Source organism: Hyaena hyaena, unplaced genomic scaffold (genome assembly GCF_003009895.1).
Source record: "Hyaena hyaena isolate Hyena2069 unplaced genomic scaffold, ASM300989v1 scaffold_373, whole genome shotgun sequence".
Classification (NCBI taxonomy): Eukaryota; Metazoa; Chordata; class Mammalia; order Carnivora; family Hyaenidae; genus Hyaena; species Hyaena hyaena.
In genome coordinates this window covers 477,804-498,920 of record NW_024081005.1, presented here as the reverse complement: position 1 = coordinate 498,920, position 21,117 = coordinate 477,804, and the positions used below count along the sequence as shown (strand labels likewise).

The 21,117-nt window shown below is 36.0% G+C and overlaps 1 protein-coding gene across 3 annotated transcripts in view; it reads right to left on the bottom strand.

Annotated features, from left to right (window-relative positions):
- The window catches only part of ARHGAP24 (Rho GTPase activating protein 24), a 500,372-nt gene that overhangs the window by 64,560 nt on the left and 414,695 nt on the right, over positions 1–21,117 (bottom strand). For all 3 annotated transcript variants that reach the window (XM_039250570.1, XM_039250571.1, XM_039250572.1), the window contains one exon: positions 3,761–3,883. In XM_039250570.1, coding sequence (XP_039106501.1) covers positions 3,761–3,883 — 123 coding nt within the window. The remainder of the gene's footprint in view (positions 1–3,760; positions 3,884–21,117) is intronic.

Sequence of the window (21,117 nt, the reverse complement as noted above, 5' to 3'; positions counted from 1 at the left end):
TTCCTTTTTTTTTTTTTTTTTTAATGGCTGTGTAATAATCCCTGATGTCGATATACCACATGGACATTCGGGTATTCCCACATTTTAGCTATTAGCAATAATGCTGCCATAAATATTCATGTACAAGTTTCTGTGTGGACATATGTTTTCATTTCTCTCGGGTATATATCTATCTAGGAGTGTTGGCCATATGATACTTCTGCATTTAATTGAATGAGGAACTGCCAGACTCTTTTCCTCTTTTCCAAAGCAGCCGTATCATTTTACATTCCAATGAGCAATGTAGGAGCAGTTTGATTTCTCCACACTCTCATCGATATTTGTTATTGTTGGACTTTCTAACTCTAGGCATCCTAGTGGGTATAAAGTGTTATCTCATAGTGATTTTGATTTGAATTTCCCACATGACTAATGACTCGGAGCATTTTTTCATGTGCTTTTTGGTCATTTGCATGTTTTCCTGGGAGAAATGGTTATTCAGATTCTTTGCTCATCTTTTAATGGAGTCAAACTGTTTCCAATTTTTAATTTCTCTTTAAAATTGCATTGTAAGAATTCATTATAAATTCTGGTTACAAGTTCATTATCAAATATATGATCCAGGAATACCTCCTCCCAAAATAATAGTTGGTTATATTTTCACTTTCTTGGTGGTATCAATTCAGGTATTTTTGAAGGACTTGAAAAACCATATTTATTTTAATTATTACTATTTAATTTTTGTTATGTTTTCATGCACCAGTAAGTACCAGTACCAGTTTTATTACCAGTAGGGCATGGGCTTGTCATTGTGGGTTTGTCATTCCCACAACAGAGGTAGTAGATCACACTATTGTGCAAGAAAGCAGGAGGAAGCCCACAAACCAGACGCCATGGGTTTTCTTCCTAGTTCGGTTAATCACCGTGTGGCTGACATTTGGCAAGTTAGTCACCCTCCCTGGGTCCTAATGACCTAATCCACAATATGTGGGATTGAACTAAAACAGTGGTTTTAAAATATTCTTTTTCAGTAGAAAACATATTTTCAATGAAGTGTTAAATGGACCCCTAATAGATATGATAAATAAAAGATCTTTCAGTTATATAAATTTGTTTGAAACTCAAATTTTTACTATTTCTTTAAAATTCAATCAAAGAGCACAGACATTTGAAACTCTAGATTATGGGTGACAGTTGTGATCTTTTATCAATGTCAATATTCAGTTTGGTTCTATATTCTGTATTAATTTAAAAAAACTCTAATGTTCAGTTGAATCACAAAGAATTTACTGCAAATTGAATGAGTATTTATTTTAAAAATAATTTTAATGTTTATTTATTTTTGAGAGAGAGAGATAGAGTGCAAGCCAGGGAGGGACAGGGAGAGAGGGAAACACAGAATCCAAAGCAGGGTCCAGGCTCTGAGCTGTCAGCACAGAGCCCAACGTGGGGCTTGAACCCATGAACCATGAGATCAGATGTTTAACCGACTGAGTCACCCAGGTGCCCTGAATGAGTACTTTAAAAGGTTGTCTTGCAATCTCATAACACTCTTCAATTAAGCGAAAGGGTAGAAAAAAATTTTAATAGTTTATTGTCTAGTTGGTTTCCATATGACACCCAGTGCTCATCCCCTCAAGTGCCCCCCTCCATGCCCATCATCCCCCTTCCCCTCCCCCCCACCCCCATCAGCCCTCAGTTTGTTCTCAGCATTCAAGAGTCTCTCATGGTTTGCCTCCCTCCCCCCAACTATTTTTTTTTTCAGAGGAGCATTGTTTCTATAGTAAGTGCTCTATGCTAAAGTACATCTCTTTACAGGTAAATTTGAACAAGCACTTAGGAAATCCCTGAAGCTCATTCCATAGGATAAGGTACAGTAGTCCGCTGTTATCTGTGGGAATTATGTTCCAAGACTCCCGGTGACGGATGCCTGAACTTTACATACGCTATGTTATTTCCTAGAGATACATACTTATGATAAAATTTAATTTAAAAATTGAGCACAGTGAGAGATTAAAAATAAAACTAATAATAAAAAAGAACAATTATATCATACCCTGTAATAAAAGTGGTCACTTTCTCTCAAAACATCTTCTACTGTACTCACCCTTCTTGTGATGATGTGAGATGGTAAAATGCCTATGTGATGAGATGAAGTAGGGTGAACGGCATATGTATCATGATACAACAGTAGGCTACTATTGACCTGACAGACAATAGGTCAGAAGGAGTATTGTCTGCTTCAGGACCGTGGTTGACCACGAATAACTAAAAACTGCAGAAAGTGAAACCACAGATAAGGGGAACTACTGTACATAAACCTATCAAACACTAGAGCATCCCTGCCAAGTTCATAAATTTGAAAACTTAGATATACCTCTTGTCTAGTCCCACTGGGGTAACTTCTGGGACTCCTGGGCAGGTGGGACCCCCTGTGGCCATGGATTTGATAAAGCTAATTGGGTCTCATTCATTTCTCTTAAGAAAAGGACAGATAGAAGAGGAGGAAAGGGAGAGAATAGCACACTGAATAGATATAATCCCTGAGCAAAAATACTTCCTTCAGCAGATGTTAAGGAACCCCCGAAACTCAGAAGCCCCAGAAATTTGACAATGGGGGGGAAAGAGAGTCTTTAGAAATGACAGCAACTGAGTACACCTCTCAAGAATAATTATGAGCAACCCTCTACTAATGTTGTGGAAGGGATCTCATCCCACAGGCCTCTTCAAATGTTTTACAGAGTCATTTACTAGCCATTTTAGTATATGAATAGGGTGGTCATATAAGTTGTCACCCAAACTAGGACATCATGAAAAGCAGTCCTACCAATAATTATCTTGGGACAACAGTTGTAAACCAGACTGTTACCAGGCAAAGTGAGATGAACAGTCACCCTGGTTAGGAACCTCCCCCTTGCTTGACAGAAGTCACTACTAGAAGACAATTTGCAGACATGTATCATTCACCTGGTAAAACCTAAATTTCCAAGTTTTTAAAGTACACCTTTGAAGTTATTCTAAAATGTAGAATGGGGAGTCAGTCTAAGAAGTATCTAATATGTTAAGGCGAAAAAATCACTTCTGAATTCACGGTGCTGTCAATACACAAAAAAGAATATAAAATAAATATTAGAATTTTAATTGGTTTTCTAAATATTAATTTGATTTAATATAATTTAGCTACACCGACATAAGATAATTAGGCTTTATGTTTTGGGAAGTGCGTGTTGGCTATAGATAAAGTTTTTTGAGTGCTTCTTGTTTTGGTTTCCCTTACTGAATTTTTACTTTTAAAAACTTGTCAAATCCACAAACACTTGTCAGATCACAAAACATTTTTTTTTTTACTCTAGTAATCATCAGATTATCATCTAGAGCTTTGCTATTCTTCTTTGATATCACTGAGCATCTTGGGGCTAAGATCCCTTCCAAAGATCCTAGTCAAAAATGCTTTGCCCCATATCTGCATGGTCTTAACTAATCTACATCATAGTATCATTCCCATAACTATTTATTACTAGTGAACTTGAAAAATTAAAAAAAAAATCATCCCTTTTTATTATTCAAGATATTCATAGAAAAAGGTCGGTGATTGATATTTGATCTAAACTAAACTTCGGGGAGTTACTTAGATATATACCTTAACAGTAACATGGAATAATTTACTATTTATTTTAACACTCGTCCATTTGAAAATAGGAGCTGATAGTAACGTCAGCTGGGAGGAGGGAAAGGATGAACAGGCTTGGCCAACCTTTTCCCATGTTCTATATATACTCACCTCCTCCGAAAGGGCCCCATATGACTCGGCGGATGGACTTAACCCAGTCTTCCATATCATTCTGGGTGCTCGCCATAAGGAGGTAGCTCTCATGGTTTGCTGTCATCCGATCTCGATCGCCTCCTATAAGACAGTAACACATGAGTGTATGCTCGGCTAAAGATCCGCCATCAGCAGCCCGAGTCCCTGAGGTGTTCACTGTGCCTACCCAATCAATTGGAAATATTTACCATGGCTTCAGTATGAAAAAAAGTCTGCTTAAAAAGGTAAGGCTCTTATGTTTCCAGGAGAAAACTGGAGAGCAAATGTCATTCCCCAAACAAAGCCTGCCTTTCTGTCTTAGCAACGGCCCATAGGTCTGCATTAACGTATAATCCAATCTATTCACACTGCACTGCTGAATAAGGAGAAATGGCAAAGCAAAATGAAAGATGGAGAAATAATCCACAGAGTCTGGATATTCATTGGAAGCAAGTGCTGAGCAGTTTGAGTACTGCTCAGTCCACACACAGTGAGGCCACCAAGACATCGTGAGGAAGCATGGGAGTTCTAGGAAAGGGAAAAGAAAACTTTTGACCCAGAGGTCCTCCTCTATTGCTCTATCCAGGAAGGGAAACCTCTTCCCCCAGAACACACCTGCAGGGTAGGCAAACAAAGCAGAGGAGAACACAGAAGCCTGGCCCACAGATTAAACCCCTAGGTGGCCCTCATGCCAAAGTATGAGCTTTGAAACCCCACTGGTGCCTCCATACAAAAGCTTGATGGGTTCTCTTATTTCACCACCCCTCTGAGAGAACAACCCATATACTTTTAAATCTTTATAATCTCTAATATCAACTTTGAAGTGATAGACTTCTGAGCATGTATTTAATTTCTTAGAAGATGTTTTATAGTATTTACATTCCCTTGGTGACTTAATTTTCTCATTGATAAAAGAGGCATAACCAGATATGACCTTGAAACAGGTCTTGAGGCATGGTTTTTCTTACTTCCTATCTTATGGTTAAAAGAATATTTCTCAAGACATGTATCAGCAACTGTACTGCTTCACTTTCTCTGAAAATAATTAGTGCTGTTCACAGAAGGAATAATTAAGGAAATGGAACATTTAACTGAATTCTGATCATATTTTGGTATTATACTTTGGTATTATATTTCTAAGGTGTCCCAAATACCTATGAATATTTAAGTGTTCACTAAGTGAACACTAAGTATTGTATAGTTGCAGCCTTGAGTTGAATTTATTCATATGAAAGTGTTGTGGTTGATGGAGGCCTTGCTGTTTGTTTCTAAGTGGATCTGAACACCTTCATGAGGAGCTTGCATGGTCCAATTCACAACAGGCTCACCATTCGCTGTTCTTTCCCATACAACCCAACCTACACATAGCAGTGAAAGCTGTAGGCTTTGAATCTGTGACCTCTTAATTCTATACAATAGTCCTAGGTTGAGAAATACAACTTTTCTACCACTGATGTAAATTTATAGAATAGGTGAAAGGTCAGAGAAGTGAAATAACTTTAAGCGAGATGAACAACTAAAATTGGTCATGTACATTTTAATACAACAGGATGGAAGTAGGAAGAGGGGCTGAGGACAACACCAAACTGGTTTCTTAGTGTTGAAAAAATGAGACTAACCTCACATTATAAAGAACACGTCACTGTTTGGGAAACAATGACCTTCTTACAACTGTAGGCCTATTCTCAGTCAGTTCTCTTGAAGCAACTTGTATCTGAAAAAGCACAGGCTTAGGAGTCAGAAAACCTAGCTGCAATCTTAATTTTACCGTATATTAGCTGCCTGAATTCCGGGAAATTACATAAATTTTGAAAACTCAGTGTTTTTAACTATGCTTTAGATATAAAAATACTGTTATAGTGAATTTTTGTGAGAATTCAGTGAAATAAAGTAAGAACATTAGCCCTGTGTTAGGGTAAAGGGTAAATGCTGCAAATATCAATTCATTCTCATTTAACTTCTCCCACACCTACAAAAGCAAAAAGAACATATTACATTTAATTTCACCTCAGAGGGGTACCTGGGTGGCTCATCAGTTATGTAACTGACTTTGACTCAGGTCATGATCTTGGAGGCCCCCCTTCACCCTGTCAGGCTCTGTGCTGACAGCTCAGAGCCTGGAGACTGCTTCAGATTTTGTGTCGCTCTCTCTGCCCCTCCCCCACCTCTGTCTGTCTCTCTGTCTCTCTCAAAAATAAATAACATTAAAAAAAATTCACTTTAACCTCAGAGATATTATGTCAGGAGGTGTTTGGAAACAATTAGTCACATATATATAATATAATATGATTATATTATATGATTAATGTACATAATATAATATAAATAAACTTATTATAAATATATAGTATATAACATATAACATAAATTATATATAATATAAATAATACATAATATAACTAGTAATATATAATATAAAAATGTATATTTGTGATTGTATATATTATACATATAATAATTATTAAAAGGCTGTCTTTGATACATAACAATGTACATTAAAATTATATACTGTACATATATGTAAATGTGAAACACATTAATATGCATGCACGTGGCCATATAACATAAAAGTGGCAGAAAAAACTAAATGACAAAAGACAACTGGCTTCGTTTGGCATGGAACAGAACTAATAATTTATTTTGTGTTCTTATCCACTTATACTACAGTACCAGCCAAAAATTTACCATTTTGAAATCAGAATATTTTAATTATTGTCTTTGCCTAAGGGATGCTTAGTAATCCAGGTGGCAATATCCTGCTGTGTCACCACCAGCCCAGGCAGAGACAGCCCTAGTAATGGGTGAGTGACAGCCACTAGAGTGTGTTTCTGCCTGAAAGCAGGGAAGAAAGAGAATGATAAGCACAACTGGCCATTATCCCCTGACTTTTCATCTGATTCTCTCTCTCCACCAGTGGTGCTGTGTATCTGAACCTGAATCTCATTTAGACTGCCAATCACAGATATGAAATCCCATCTGTGAATTTCACCTGTGGATATGGACCTTGATTCCTCAGTGTATTAACAAGACAAAGGGAAAATATTTAAAAAATTTTATCTACCAGTCTTGGTGGATATATAGACTCATTGTTATGAACACGATTAAAACAATTGGAGACATTTATACAAACATGAACTAGACAAACTACCCAAAATACGTGATTTCCAAGTAGAGATGCCATCAGTTTTAATTCAAAACTTTTCAGGTCTAAGGACCGCTACTGCACCTTGCAATTGAAGGGGCTCAAAAACAACTTACTAATGTATGATGGGATAAATAAATAAGCTCAATATTGACTTTCAACCACATGAATCAATTTCATTCTCTTTGTGAATCCTTTACAGGGCTTCATGTTCCATTTATTCGTGGATCTAAAATTCTTTACAAAGGTGAAATTTTAAAAAGCAGTCTTGAGATCTAATTATTATTTTTCTTAATGTTTATTTATTTTTGAGAGAAAGAAACAGACGGAGCACAAGCAGGGGAGGGACAGAGAGAGAGGGAGACACAAAACTGAAGCAGGCTCCAGGCTCTGAGCTGTCAGCACACAACCTGATGAGGGGCTGGAATCCCGGAACCGTGAAATCATGACCGGAGCTAAAGTCTGGTGGGTGCTTAACTGACTGAACCACCCAGATGCTCCAAGATCTAATTATTACTAGAGAGACAGTGTCATAGGTGTCTTCAATCCTTATGTGAATATACATGTGTGTATGTGTATGTGATATGATCTATGATATTAAAGCCAGTATATGCTCTCCATTTTTGACTTCTGCTTGAAAATAAAAAACTGTGCATATAATAACTTTATTATAATTTTAATACTACTTTAGATTTGCACACATTTTTATAGGACATATGTTTCAGAAAATCACACACACCTTCAGCTTGGGATGGTAACAGTGCTTTGGTGCTGGTGTTAACACTTCAGGCACTTGTGATTTTAAGTTAACTGAGTAGGTCACATCATTCAATTTTACTTGTTTATATATCATTGAAAATATGTGTGTATTTTGGGGGGTCTTCTGTCTATCTGCATTTGATATAAATATTTCTTTCCCAGAAATAGTATAGATTTTCTGAAAAAAATAAATACACAATAACTTTTGCAAAAATTAAAAGGTAGATTAAGAAAAGCTTAATGAATTTAATAGACTAAGAAAAAGCTTAATTTAAAATCAAAAGCTAGGTTAAAGAAATCTACAATAAGGTAAATGTGTAGTTAATGAAACAAAAAAGAGGTACAGTATCCACTGACCATATGAAAAGTTTGACTCCTCTAAAAATTATAAAATAACAATTTAAGATATAGTATTTTCTATGGATTTTACAACTTTATTTGTAAGTAACATCTGTACTTAATGTGGAGCTCAAACTTACAACCCTGAGATCAAGAGTCACCTGTTCTATTGACTAGCCAACTAGGCACCCCTACATAGAATTTTTTTTTAATTTTAAGAGAAATATTGGAAAAGATATGCCAAAATAAAAGGAATGTGGATAATGTTCCCTATGATGTAGCCACTAAAATAAGATTCTGATATGAATTTTTATTATACAAAAGGAAATATACACATTTTTACATGTGATATTATCTCAATTTTCACAAAGGCAGAAAGCTAGATAAATAAGATACTAGATAGAAATACACAGTAATTTTAACAATGGTTATCTCTGAATGATAGGACTGGAAATTTCTTTGCTCTTCTTTTGTACCTTTCTGTATTCTCCAGATGCTCAACCCTGTGTCATTCCATGTATTAGTCCAGATGTTCTATCAGGTATTATTTTATATGAGAAAAAAAAAACATTATTGAAAAGAGCAAACACTTGGAATTAAATGGTCATGAAATCACTAATCCATAAAAAGTCAAGGTGAGATGGAAGGTAATTGTCACTATGTCACTCAGTAATGCTTAAGAGTGCTCACTTGAGTTATTTACCTATAATCCTCGTCTCCCTCTTTCTCCAGATACTGATCCTTTAGTATATGACCAAAGAAGGTTTGGGACAGGTGGCCAGTGTTGCTCAGGGCACAGACCACATCATGTCTCTAGGATTTCCTCAGTGAAAAGGAAAATACTACTATATGTGCATTATCTTTCTTAAAAAATATATTTAAATTTTTTTTCTGACTTTATTGTGTGGAAATTTCCCAAATAGTTGCCAATGTAGACTTTTGTTATTTTTCCTTAGAGAAAAATACTGTATATTGTCAAAATTATGAACAAAAAAGCAAAACAATTATTCAGAAGTAAAGTATTTATATGTGTGCCATATTGAGTAAAAAACTTTTAAAATATATAGTAATTTATTTCCTTGTATTTAAATTTTAAAACAAGTTGTTCAATGGAAACTGGTATAGATATTAGTGTTCATTTCCAAGCACGGTTTGTGGTACAGACCCGGGGACATTTCAGGGAACACCTCTGATACCGTTAATAATTTCAGGAGCAAAATATTTCCTCACTCCTAATTACAAATCAGGTCAAAACTAGGCATATTACACTATTTGATTTATACAGCTTACATAAAAATATTTTATATCCTAGTTAGGGTTGCTAATTTCCACTCATACAATTGCAAGGTTTTATTTTATGTTTTTAAAGTATTACTTTCCTCAAAACTTAGTTTGAGCCTTTATTGGTAGTAGAAGCATAATGATAAATTGCAAGATATAAAGTAAATTCTGAAGGATATCAGTGGAAAATTACTGAGATGGAAAAACATTTCTCCCCTTTATGGAGACTGATATTTGCAAAACAACCAAAGCTATGTGAAGTATTAAGTACAAATTATAAGCTTCTATGGATACCATCACTTCTTAATAACTAACAACAACAGTAACAAAGCAGTATATACTTTATGAAATAAGGCCAAAAACCAAACTGGTCTCACAATCAATATCATCCTTAATTTTTTCATATGGTTTTGTGTATGATAGAGACATTGTTGTCTGAAAATTAAGAGTTTTGATATGATTTGCTAATCAAGTTTTTTTCCCCAAATATTTCTTCCTCAAATGTTATTTTCCTAAGTGTCAGAAGGGCAAAATTTCAATGCATGTTGTCAACAGAAAAGATGTATTACTCTCTAATAAGATCTTGAATATTTTAAAACCCTTAAATCATGAGCATTAATTAAGGGCCTAAAAGTAATAACCATTATTTTATTTGTTGTGTGCAGTCAGTAACACACAACAAACACATTACTAAGTGTTATCCTGCATAATAATAAAATTAATGCTACATTTTAATTTCTGGAGTACTTTATAATACTGTTTTACTTATTATATAATACTGTTTATCCTTACTTACAGTATTTATATATAATACTGTATATACTTACTTATATAATACTGTTTATCCTTACTAGGTCATAATCTCATTGTAAGAAAATACGGCATCCCTTCTTAATAAAGACTCTAGAGAAAGTCGGGATAGAAGGAACCTACTTAAACATCATTAAAGCCATCTATGAGAAGCTTTCAGCTAATATCATCCTCTACGGGGAAAAACTGAGAGCTTTCCCCCTGAGATCAGGAACACAACAGGGATGTCCACTCTCACCACTGTTGTTTAACATAGTGCTGGAAATCCTAGCATCAGCCATCAGACAACAAAAGGAAATCAAAGGTATCAGAATTGGCAAAGAGGAAGTCAAACTTTCACTTTTCGCAGATGACATGATACTCTACATAGAAAACCCAACAGACTCCACCAGAAGCCTACTAGAGCTGATCCAAGAATTCAGCAAAGTTGCAGGGTACAAAATCAACGTACAGAAATAGGTTGCATTCTTATACACCAATAATGAAGCAACAGAAAGAGAAATCAAGAAACAGATCCCATTCACGATTGCACAAAAAACCATAAAATACCTAGGAATAAACCTAACCAAGGATACAAGAGATCTGTATGATGAAAACTATAGAAAACTTATGAAGGAAATTGGAGAAGACACAAAGAAATGGAAAAACATTCCATGCTCATGGATTGGAAGAATAAATATAGTTAATATGTCATTACTACCCAAAGCAATCTACACATTCAATGCAATTCCAATCAAAATTGCACCAGCATACTTCTCAAAACTAGAACAAACTATCCTAAAATTTGTAGGGAACCACAAAAGACCTCGAATAGCCAAAGTAATATTGAAGAACAAAACCAAAACGGGAGGCATCACCATCCCAGACTTCAGTCTCTACTACAAAGCTGTCATCATTAAGACAGTATGGTATTGGCACAAAAACAGACACATAGACCAATGGAATAGAATTGAGAACTTAGACCTGGACCCAAAGGTATACAGCCAACTAATCTTTGACAAAGCAGGAAAGAATATCCAATGGAAAAAAGACTGCCTCTTTAACAGATGGTGTTGGGAGAACTGGACAGCAACATGCAGAAGAATGAAACTAGATCAATATCCTACACCAAACACAAAAATAAACTCAAAATGGATAAAGGACCTGAAACCATCAAAACCCTAGAAGAGAAAGCAGGAAACAACCTCTTCCACAGCAACTTCTTACTTGACATCCCCAAAAGCAAGGGAATCAAGAGCAAAAATAAACTATTGGGACCTCATCAAGATTAAAAGCTTCTGCATGGCAAAGGAAACAATCCATAAAGCTAATAGGCAACCAACAGAATGGAAAAAGATAGTTGCAAATGACATACCAGATAAAGGGTTAATATCCAAAATCTATAAGGAATTCACCAAACTCCACACTCGAAAAACAAACAACCCAGTAAAGAAATGGGCAGAAGATATGAACAGACACTTCTCCAAAGAGGACATCCAGGTGGCCAACAGACACATGAAATGATGCTCAGCATCCCTCCTCATCAGGGAAATACAAATCAAAACCACACTGAGATACCACCTCACGCCAGTCAGTGTGACTAAAATGAGCAAATCAGAGGACTCTAGATGCTGGCGAGGATGTGGAGAAACGGGCACCCTCCTACACTGTTGGTGGGAATGTAAACTGGGGCAGCCCCTCTGGAAAACAGTGTGGAGGTTCCTCAGGAAATTAACAATAGAACTCCCCTGTGACTCAGCAATCGCACTGCTAGGAATTTATCCGAGGGATATAGGAATGCTGATGCATAGGAGCACATGTACCTCAATGTTCATAGCAGCACTCTCCACAATAGCCAAATTATGGAAAGATCCTAAGTGTCCATCAACGGACGAATGGATCAAGAAGATGTGGTTTATCTATACCATGGAATACTACATGGCAATGAGAAACAATGAAATCTGGCCATGTGTAGCAACATGGATGGACCTTGAGGGTGTTATGCTGAGCAAAATAAGTCAGGCAGAGAAGGACAAATATCATATGCTTGCATGTATAGGAGGATTAGGAGGAACTTAACGGAGGACCATGGGGGAGAAGAAGGGGGGAAGTGGTGGGGGAAAGGGAGAGAGGCAAACCATGAGAGACTCTTGAATGCTGAGAACAAACTGAGGACTGATGGATGTGGGGGGGAGGGGGGCGATGGGCATGGAGGGGGGCACTTGTGGGGATGAACACTGGGTGTTATATGGAAACCAACTTGACTTATGTTTAAGAGGAAAGTAACTAGAAATACATACTTTTTAATCAATTATAGATTGATTGGCATTTATTATTTATGGTAGATTTTTAATCATTAAGTTTAGAAATGGTTTGCTGAATATCTGTCTATTTGGCTGCAGATATAGAAAGCATTGACATAAACATTTTATACTGTACAAGTTACTTCTGACTTGCCTTTCCTCAAGCCTCACCAGAAAAAAATGTCAAAAAATGTGAATATGAGACCAAAAGTGCAAGCTGGATTAAAGTGCAAAAACAAATAGTTCTTACAAGGGGATGTCATTTAAGAAGTGCTAAAAATAGGTTAGAGTCTGACACTGAAGCCAGACTCATCAAGTTCAAATTAGGCACTGATTAGCTGTGAAATCCCTCATGTTTAACGGAGGATCCTAGAAGCACCTGCCTCCTGGTGTTATTGTGAGTTAATTGAATGAATAATACCACCAAATACTTGGAATCATGTTTGGGACATGGTATGCTATGCTGTTATTTTTATTTTCCATGTATAATAATTTCAAACCTAAATTTTTCAGTAAATCAAATATAATTTGAATCATTTAAAATGAAGAAGGCTAGCTTAATTTTGAACAAAATTATGAATATATTTGTAAAGAAAAATTCTTTTATAAGAAAGTAACTATTGATTTATTTTTCAGGTAACTGTTGATTTTCATATTGGTTATTATTTTAAAAGTATGACTGTGATCCATTTACTTTTAGATGGTTAATTAAAATTGTAAAACCTTGAAGAGGCATAGTTGTATTTCCACCAATTTTTCACATTCTTGGATTTATTCTTTCAAAATATTTTCTATTTGTGCTAAGTACATTAATTACAAACATGATATATCTTATCGCATTTTGGACATTTGTTTTCCAAATTGTGCTGGATTCAGAATAGAATCTCAGTTTAAGGCCAACAGTATATTTTGGCTTCCACTTATGTTGGAGGCTCAGACTCTAGGCACTTTTCTTCTCAGCATCTAGTTAAGTTCTGATTGAAATTTCCAAGAAATAGATAGACTATTTCCTTGGCAGAGCCAAGGCATCTAGAGTTCATATCCTCTTCTAATTTAGCTTTGCTAGTTTAGGAGATTAGTGAATTCAAAATTTCACCTGATTTATGTAGAAGGCAGACAGGTAGAATAAATGACATGTATATTTAGATCAGCGTTACTCCAACAATGATGATATAGATGGGAATCACAAAGGAAAGCAAATCTCCATGCAATAATCACCACTTTGTAGCAAATGGAATGTCATTCATAGTCAAAGAAGCAAGGCAGGGAGTTTATTGGCTTAAATAAATCTAATATTAAAAGGATTGGTCTATTAGGAGGTCCCTTAATACACAGAACAAATGATGAGATGAACACGAGAAAATTTGGAGAAATATTTTGGAGTTATATTGAACTTTATACAACCCCCCCGCCCATGAACATGTAAATAAACCCTCTACTGCAGAATTTCTTAAAGTGTGACGATACTATAGTATACATGTTTAGAAAGGTAGGAAGAACCAGGTACTTGTTAGAAATGCAGATTCTTGGACATAAGCTCAAATCAACTGAATCAGAGACTGCAGTTGTGGGACTCACAATCTGTGCTGTAAGAGGCAGATGCCTGCCAGATGATTCTGATGTGTCTCAAAGTTTGAGAACAAGTACTCTTGTAAGACAGTATGCTTTAACAATGTTTTCAATGTTTATTTATCTTGGGGGGGACAGAGAGAGAGAGAGAGAGAGAGAGAGAGAGGGAAACAGCACAAGTGGTTCAGGGGCATGGAGAGAGGGAGAGACAGAATCCGAAGCAGGCTCTGGGCTCCAAGAGCCGCCGCAGGGCTCAAATGCACCAACGGCAAGATCATGACCTGAGCCATAGTTGGATGCTTAACTGACTGAGCCACCCAGGCACCCCGACAGCTTGCTTTAACAGGCAGAGGCTATAAATTTTAGAATTCATGTATTTTAGCCACAGTCATCCTGTTAGCTTGTATCTATATCTTATTCTTTCAGTGATAACCATTCAGCCAGAAAGTACTAAGCTTTAAAGCTATGGACCATATAACTTACCTAATTACTATTTGCATTGTAAATGATTAACACTTTGCAACTAGTTTGCAAAGACATGTCATTCATGTTGGGATTACTGAGTCTAGCAAATCTGTGGGTCTCATATATTAGAGATGGCATACTTTTATCCAGCCAAATATTAGAGCATTTCTTTTTGTGTCTGAATACAGATTTGTTATACCTCTTTTCCTGATGCCCAGAGTTTGAAGAGTGAAATAGGACACTGAATTTGGGAAGACATACCACTTTTGAAGATCTAGATTAAAATGCTGAAATCCATTTTTCAAATTCTCTAGTATCTCCCTCTTATTATTGTTTTGGAATAATAAAAATCTGCAGGATTATTTTTTAATGTTTATTTATTTGGAGAGATAGCGTGAGCAGGGGAGAGGCAAAGAGAGAGGGAGAAAGAGAATCCCAAGCAGGCTCCAAGTTGTCCGTGTAAAGCCTGATATGGGGCTTGATCCCACGAACCATGAGATCATGACCTGAGCTGAAATCAAGAGTCAGACGCTCAACCGACTGAGCCACCCAGGCACACCTACAAGTCACTTTTATATCCCTTGATTCATTTGGTTTTTACAATATCCTTGGGAAATAAAGCAAAGCATTGATTAATTTGCTCAACACATCTTTATAGAGCACCTCTATTGTGTATGACTCTATTCTAGGTTCTGAGGATACAGTAGTGAATAAAACAAAATTTATAGTCCAGAGGTGAGGTCCAGACTGAAATGCAGATTTGGAAGTCACCCATGTGACAGTAGTCTAAAAAATATGGGACTGGGTGATGTTCCCAGGGAATACTGCCACTAGAATAGAGAAAATGAAGTTCAAGTGAGCTGCAATATTTAAAGACTGAGAAAAGGAAGAGGAATCAGCAAAGTAGATTGAGAAGGCACAGCTTAAAAAATCAGAAGAGAAACCAGAAAGTCTGAGGGGAGAAAGTGATCTGGTGAGTCAAGAGCTGTTGAGAGGTTAGATAAAATGATGACAGACAGAGTACAGACCACTAGTAAGGAAACACGAAGATCACTGGATTAGGCAACGTGGAGATTATTGGTGTCTTTGGTGGATTAATCAGACCAGCACAGATATAATCATCGTGGGAATGTGTTTGTAAGATTATGGAAGAGAGAAAACAGAAACACCCAGTATAAACTACTCCTGTAGGGGAGTGTGTATAGAAGCACAGAAATGGGGGTGGTGGGTGGGTGGGTAGGCAAGTTGTGGGGCCAAGGGGATTTAAGTTGGGAAATAGTACAGAATGTTATATACTTATGAGCATTATTATCTGCAGAGGGAAAAACTGATTAGGTGGGAGAGAGAAGGTTTATAGATGCCTCCATATTTCTTGAAAGCCATAGTTGATTCTCTCCCTTCAGAAACTTCAATACATGTTGGCAGTTAACACAATTGATTTCTCCCCAAAGTTTTTTGCTTTAATAGTATTTGAAACATGTAGAAGAGAATCATTGAAAGAAAAGGAACTTGCATTAAGCAGTTGTGTCTACACAGCTCTGCCTACTGGCAACATAGAAAGGAATGGGGTTAAGTTCATAAATCATTTTTTAAAGTTAAATTTTACTATCTTTACTTCAATGTAGGGTTTGGTATATGCTCAATAGGAGATTTCATTTACATGATATATTTTCCTTTATACAATATTAGTTTTAATTGCCACAGGTGATAATTATTTAATTTTACAAGGCAGTTTTATAGAATGGGTTTTGGTATATACAAAAGAAGTGATACTCTGAGATAAAATGTGATGATAATAATTCAAAATTAAGTTACTTACGGAGCACCTGGGTGGCTCAATCAGTCAAGTGTCTGACTCTTGATTTTGGCTCAGGTCATGATCTCATGGTACATAGGATTGAGCCCCACTTTGGGCTCTGTGCTTTCAGATTCTCTCTCCCTCTCTCTCTCTGCTCCTCCCCTGCTTGTGCTCTCTCTTTCTCTCTTCTCTCAAATTAATTAATTAAAAAAATTAAGTTACTCCACTCAACAAATGACAAATAGTAATCATAGTATAAAATTAAGAAAAGCTCTGATTTTGATTTGAATTTGAATTTTGTTCTCTTAAACAATTAAAATTAACTTTGCAGTCAGAACAGCTTAACTGTCCAGTACTTTGTCTCCCACAGTTTATGTCTGGGATTGCTGGGTTTCATCAGCTCTAGTGTGTATGTCTGAAAGGACAGGATGTAAAACACACTTTAGGGGTCTGGAATTTGAACCCAGCCTTCTAGCTAGCTTCACAGAGAACATATTTGTATAACGTGCCAAAAACCTAACACTAAGAGCAGTATAGTTTCAGAACAATTATCACTTCCGTTAGTAAGGATACTTGTGAATATCTTCCAACTTGCTTGATATCAACATATTACGAACTAATTCTATGATTTCCTGAAGAGTTAGCTGTTTTCTCAATAAATGTTGAAAAGAGTCTCTATGTGCACTCTGTTAATTCTTTAGCCTACATCTTGAGTTGAGGGTCTCATTTCATTGTCCCATTCTAACTACAAATGATTCCAAGACCCTGTTACAGAAATTAAAGGGGATAGAAAGTCACATGTTGTTCCCAAAATGACTACAGACATAGAAGTTCCTATAAAGAATACTACTCCTTATCTGCTTCTTAATTCAAAACCCTTGTAATACTAATTTAGAATGATTAACACTATCAGAAAGGCTAAGCAGACTTTCTAATTCTCATATTGGTAATATGAATATATTTTAGGATGATTTCTTTTATTTTTTATTTTTTTTTTAATGTTTTATTTATTTCTAGGAGAGAGAGAGAGAGACAGCATGAGCAGGGGAGGGTCAGAGAGAGAGGGAGTCACAGACTGAAACAGGCTCCAGGCTCTGAGCTGGCAGTCAGCACAGAGCCCGACGCGGGGCTCGAACCCACGAACCGCGAGATCATGGCCTAAGCGAAAGTCGGACGCTTAACCGACTAAGCCACCCAGGCGCCCCATAGGATGATTTCTTTTAAAATAAACACACACGAATACACAAACATAACTGCACTGAGGCTGATTATAGATTATTTGATCTATTTTTTAAGTTTATTTATTTATTTTGAGAGAGAGAGAGAAAGAGTTTGAGTGGAGAAGGGGGAGAAAGAAGAGAGAGAGAGAATCCTAAGCAGGTTCCGCATTGTCAGCAAAGATCCTGATGTGGGGCTCAAACTCATGTGCGATCATGACCCAAGCTGAAATCAAGAGTCAGACACTTAACCAACTGAGCCACCCAGGTGCCCCTATTTGATCTATGTCTTAAAACATGACTTCTTGTAGGCAAGATTTCCTAATTCAGTTCTACTGGTATCTTAAACATTAAAAAAAAAAAAAAATTCCCTTCCAAATTTTCTGGAACTTAAAAGTTTTACCATTTCTGATGGGTTAGTCCATCAATTTTCAATATCATCAGTATAACAACCACACAATCAGGGTTAATGAGTCAGCTAGGAAAAATATTATTAAAGGAGGGGTATAGAATTGCTTCAAAAGCAAATCAGTTCGTGAAGATAGATTTTAAAACCAAATATAGTGTATGTAGAATCCAAGGAATGCAACTGATTTTTTCAATTTTTAAAAGAAAAAATATTTATGAAATCTAAGCATTTGGACATAATAGGTTGGTAAGAATTCAACACATGGTTGGGAAGATTTTGGCAAGATCTCTAGGTCTCCCTTGAAAGACAGTAGTACCTAGGAAAATTAAATATATTATTATGGTTTAAAACAGCTCAGGCATGCAACAACATGGATAAACCTAGGAGGTATAATGCTAAGTGAAATAAGTCAGATAGAGAAAGACAAATACCATATGATTTCACTAATATGTAAAATCTAAAAAACAAGATATATGAATAATCAAAAAGCAGAATCAGACCTATAAGTACAGAGAATGAACTGATTATTGCCAGAGGGAAAATCTTGGGGGAATGGGAAAAATGGGTGAAGGGAGTAGGAGGTACAGGCTTCCCATTATGGAATGAGTAAGTTACAGGGATAAAAGGTATAGCACTAGAAATATTGTGAACATGATCACAATAGCACATGGTGACAAACAGTAGCTACACTTATGATGAGCATAGTATAACAGAGAAATGGTGAATCACTATGTTGTACACCTGAAACTAACATTGTGGGTCAACTATACTCAAGTAAAAATTTAGAAAATAACTAAATAAAATGGATCAAGGATCTTAATTAGTGCATGAACATGTTTAAATATTTAGGGAAATCTAATTTGTTAAATTCAGAATAGACCTTTAACCAAAAACAACTAAAAGTTATTTTGTAATCACAAAATGGAACAACATGTGACTTTGTGGCCCTTATTCTTTTTTTTTAAATGTTTGTTTGTTTGTTTGTTTGTTTGTTTGTTTTGAGAGAGAGAGCTGGCGTGCAGGAGCTAGCAGGAGGGGGGCAGAAAGAGAGAGAGAGAATTCCAAGCAGGCTCTGCACTGTCAGCGACAAGCCTGATGATAATCTTGATCCCACTAACTGTGAGATCATGACCTGAGCTGAACTGGAGCTGGATTCTTAACTGACTGAACCACCCAGGCCCTCCTGGCTGCTATTCCTTCTGTAGGGCCTTGGAATTATTAGTAATTAGAATGGGACAATGAGGTGAGACCCCTAACTCTAGATATAGGTTGAGGGATAATATTATGATTTGTATTATGATTATGATTATTGGGACTAAAATTTAAGGCTTAGAAAACTCTAGGTTCTATTTTCTTTAATTAATGAAGTTTAATATTTTAATGTTTATTTTTGAGAGAAAGAGAGACAGAGCGTGAGCAGGGGAGGGGCAGAGAGAGAGGGAGGCACAGAATCTGAAGAAGGCTTCAGGCTCTGAGCTAGCTGTCAGCACAGAGCCTGATACAGGGCTCAAACCCACAAACCATGAGACCATCACCTGAGCTGAAGTTGGATGATCAACTGACTGAGCCACCCAGGTGTCCCTAAATACAAGTAGTATTGAGGAGTGTTGCCTAACATATAAAGCTCCAGTTAGATAATTTAAAAAACAACAACAAAAATAAAAATCAACAACCTTAATAGACATAAATTAATTTTGATGCTCAGAAATGTATCAAATTCATCTTGCTAAAATGCTCTTTTATTTTTACTCCAAATCAGAGTCATATCTGGCTAATTATATCAGAATTATCACAGTGGGGTTTTCTTGGATGTTTTAACATGTTAACTTTATGATATTGGATAATATTAAGTAAACAAATACATGAAAATTTGAAATCATCCCTTAAAAGTATGACCCCCAATAACCATTTGCAGGCAGTTGAAAACATAAATATGGAGTTGTATGTTTGAAAATTACTTATAACAGGGGCACCTGGGTGGCTCAGTTGGTGTCTGACTTTGGCTCAAGTCATGATATCACAGTTTGTGAGTCTGAGCCTGTGCTGATAGCTCAGAACCTGGAGCCTGCTTCAGATTCTGTTATCTCCTTTGTCTCTCTCTGCCCCTCCCCTGCTCTCTCTCAATCTCTCTCTCTCATAAATAAACATTTAAAAAAAGACAATTGCTTATAACAAATGAGAAGCATCTTAAGAGAACCATTATAAAACTGAAAACACTTAAAATATTTTAGGACTTCCTTCCCATCTCTCAAATTAATGTGTAACTACTACCAAAACCTCAAAAAAATGGTGACTGTCCTTAGCAAAAAATAATATAACATTACCTACAGCAACAGTAAGAAGTTCAAAGTTCTAACTTATTATCCACTTAACAACAAATATACTAAAAAGAAAAAAGAAACAGTTACCTAGCTTTTATATAAATTTTGGATAACTGAATCCAAATGAGAACTTTTTAAAATTAAAGAAAACAAAGGCAAAAGAAAGCTAGAAAAAGCTGTTAGATGTTTTACATTGTATTCACTACATTTCATTATGTAGTATCTTTCATATCTACTACAAATATAGTAGAATTCTTTGAATTCCTAAAGCTCTACAATTTTCTAGACACATGCAATAAATTAAAATTTGATCCTATCTACTGACGGATTAATGCTGTGCATCTCATAATTTTAACTTGAAGAGAAATCAGCCAGATTCTGCAAATCAACATACTGTCATTAATTAACATTTAATGAATACCCACATGTATATGTAGTAGTAGTAGAAGTCAGTAACCAATTGCTGCTTGGGGACATGTAGTCCAATTCATATATAATTGCCAACCTAAGCCTGGCTAACTCTGAGTACAGATTGGCAAGTTGATGGATATATATTGATAAACTTAAGGCAAGATTCCTACCAAAAGCTCAATGGGAAATAATGGAATAATTTTTCAAATATAAGGAAGAAAGTTACTGAAGAGGTAATTGCTATATGCTATCTTTCTTGATTTTTCTGTGGGGATGCAGAGGTGAAGAGAAGGGCATAAAGTAAGTGGATGGTACATACATGCACATTCATATACACCAAGATAGAAAAAGAAAAAAAAAACATATAAAGCCATTTATTTACTGGGCTTCCAGTTCATAAACACCTCAAAGTTAGCAAACACAATAATTTAGATAAAAGAAAAACCTGACCCTTATTCAGAAAATCTGAAGAAAGCAAGACTGAACTAATTATAATAGTTAAAAGATATTTCTTGAATACATGAATAGAAATT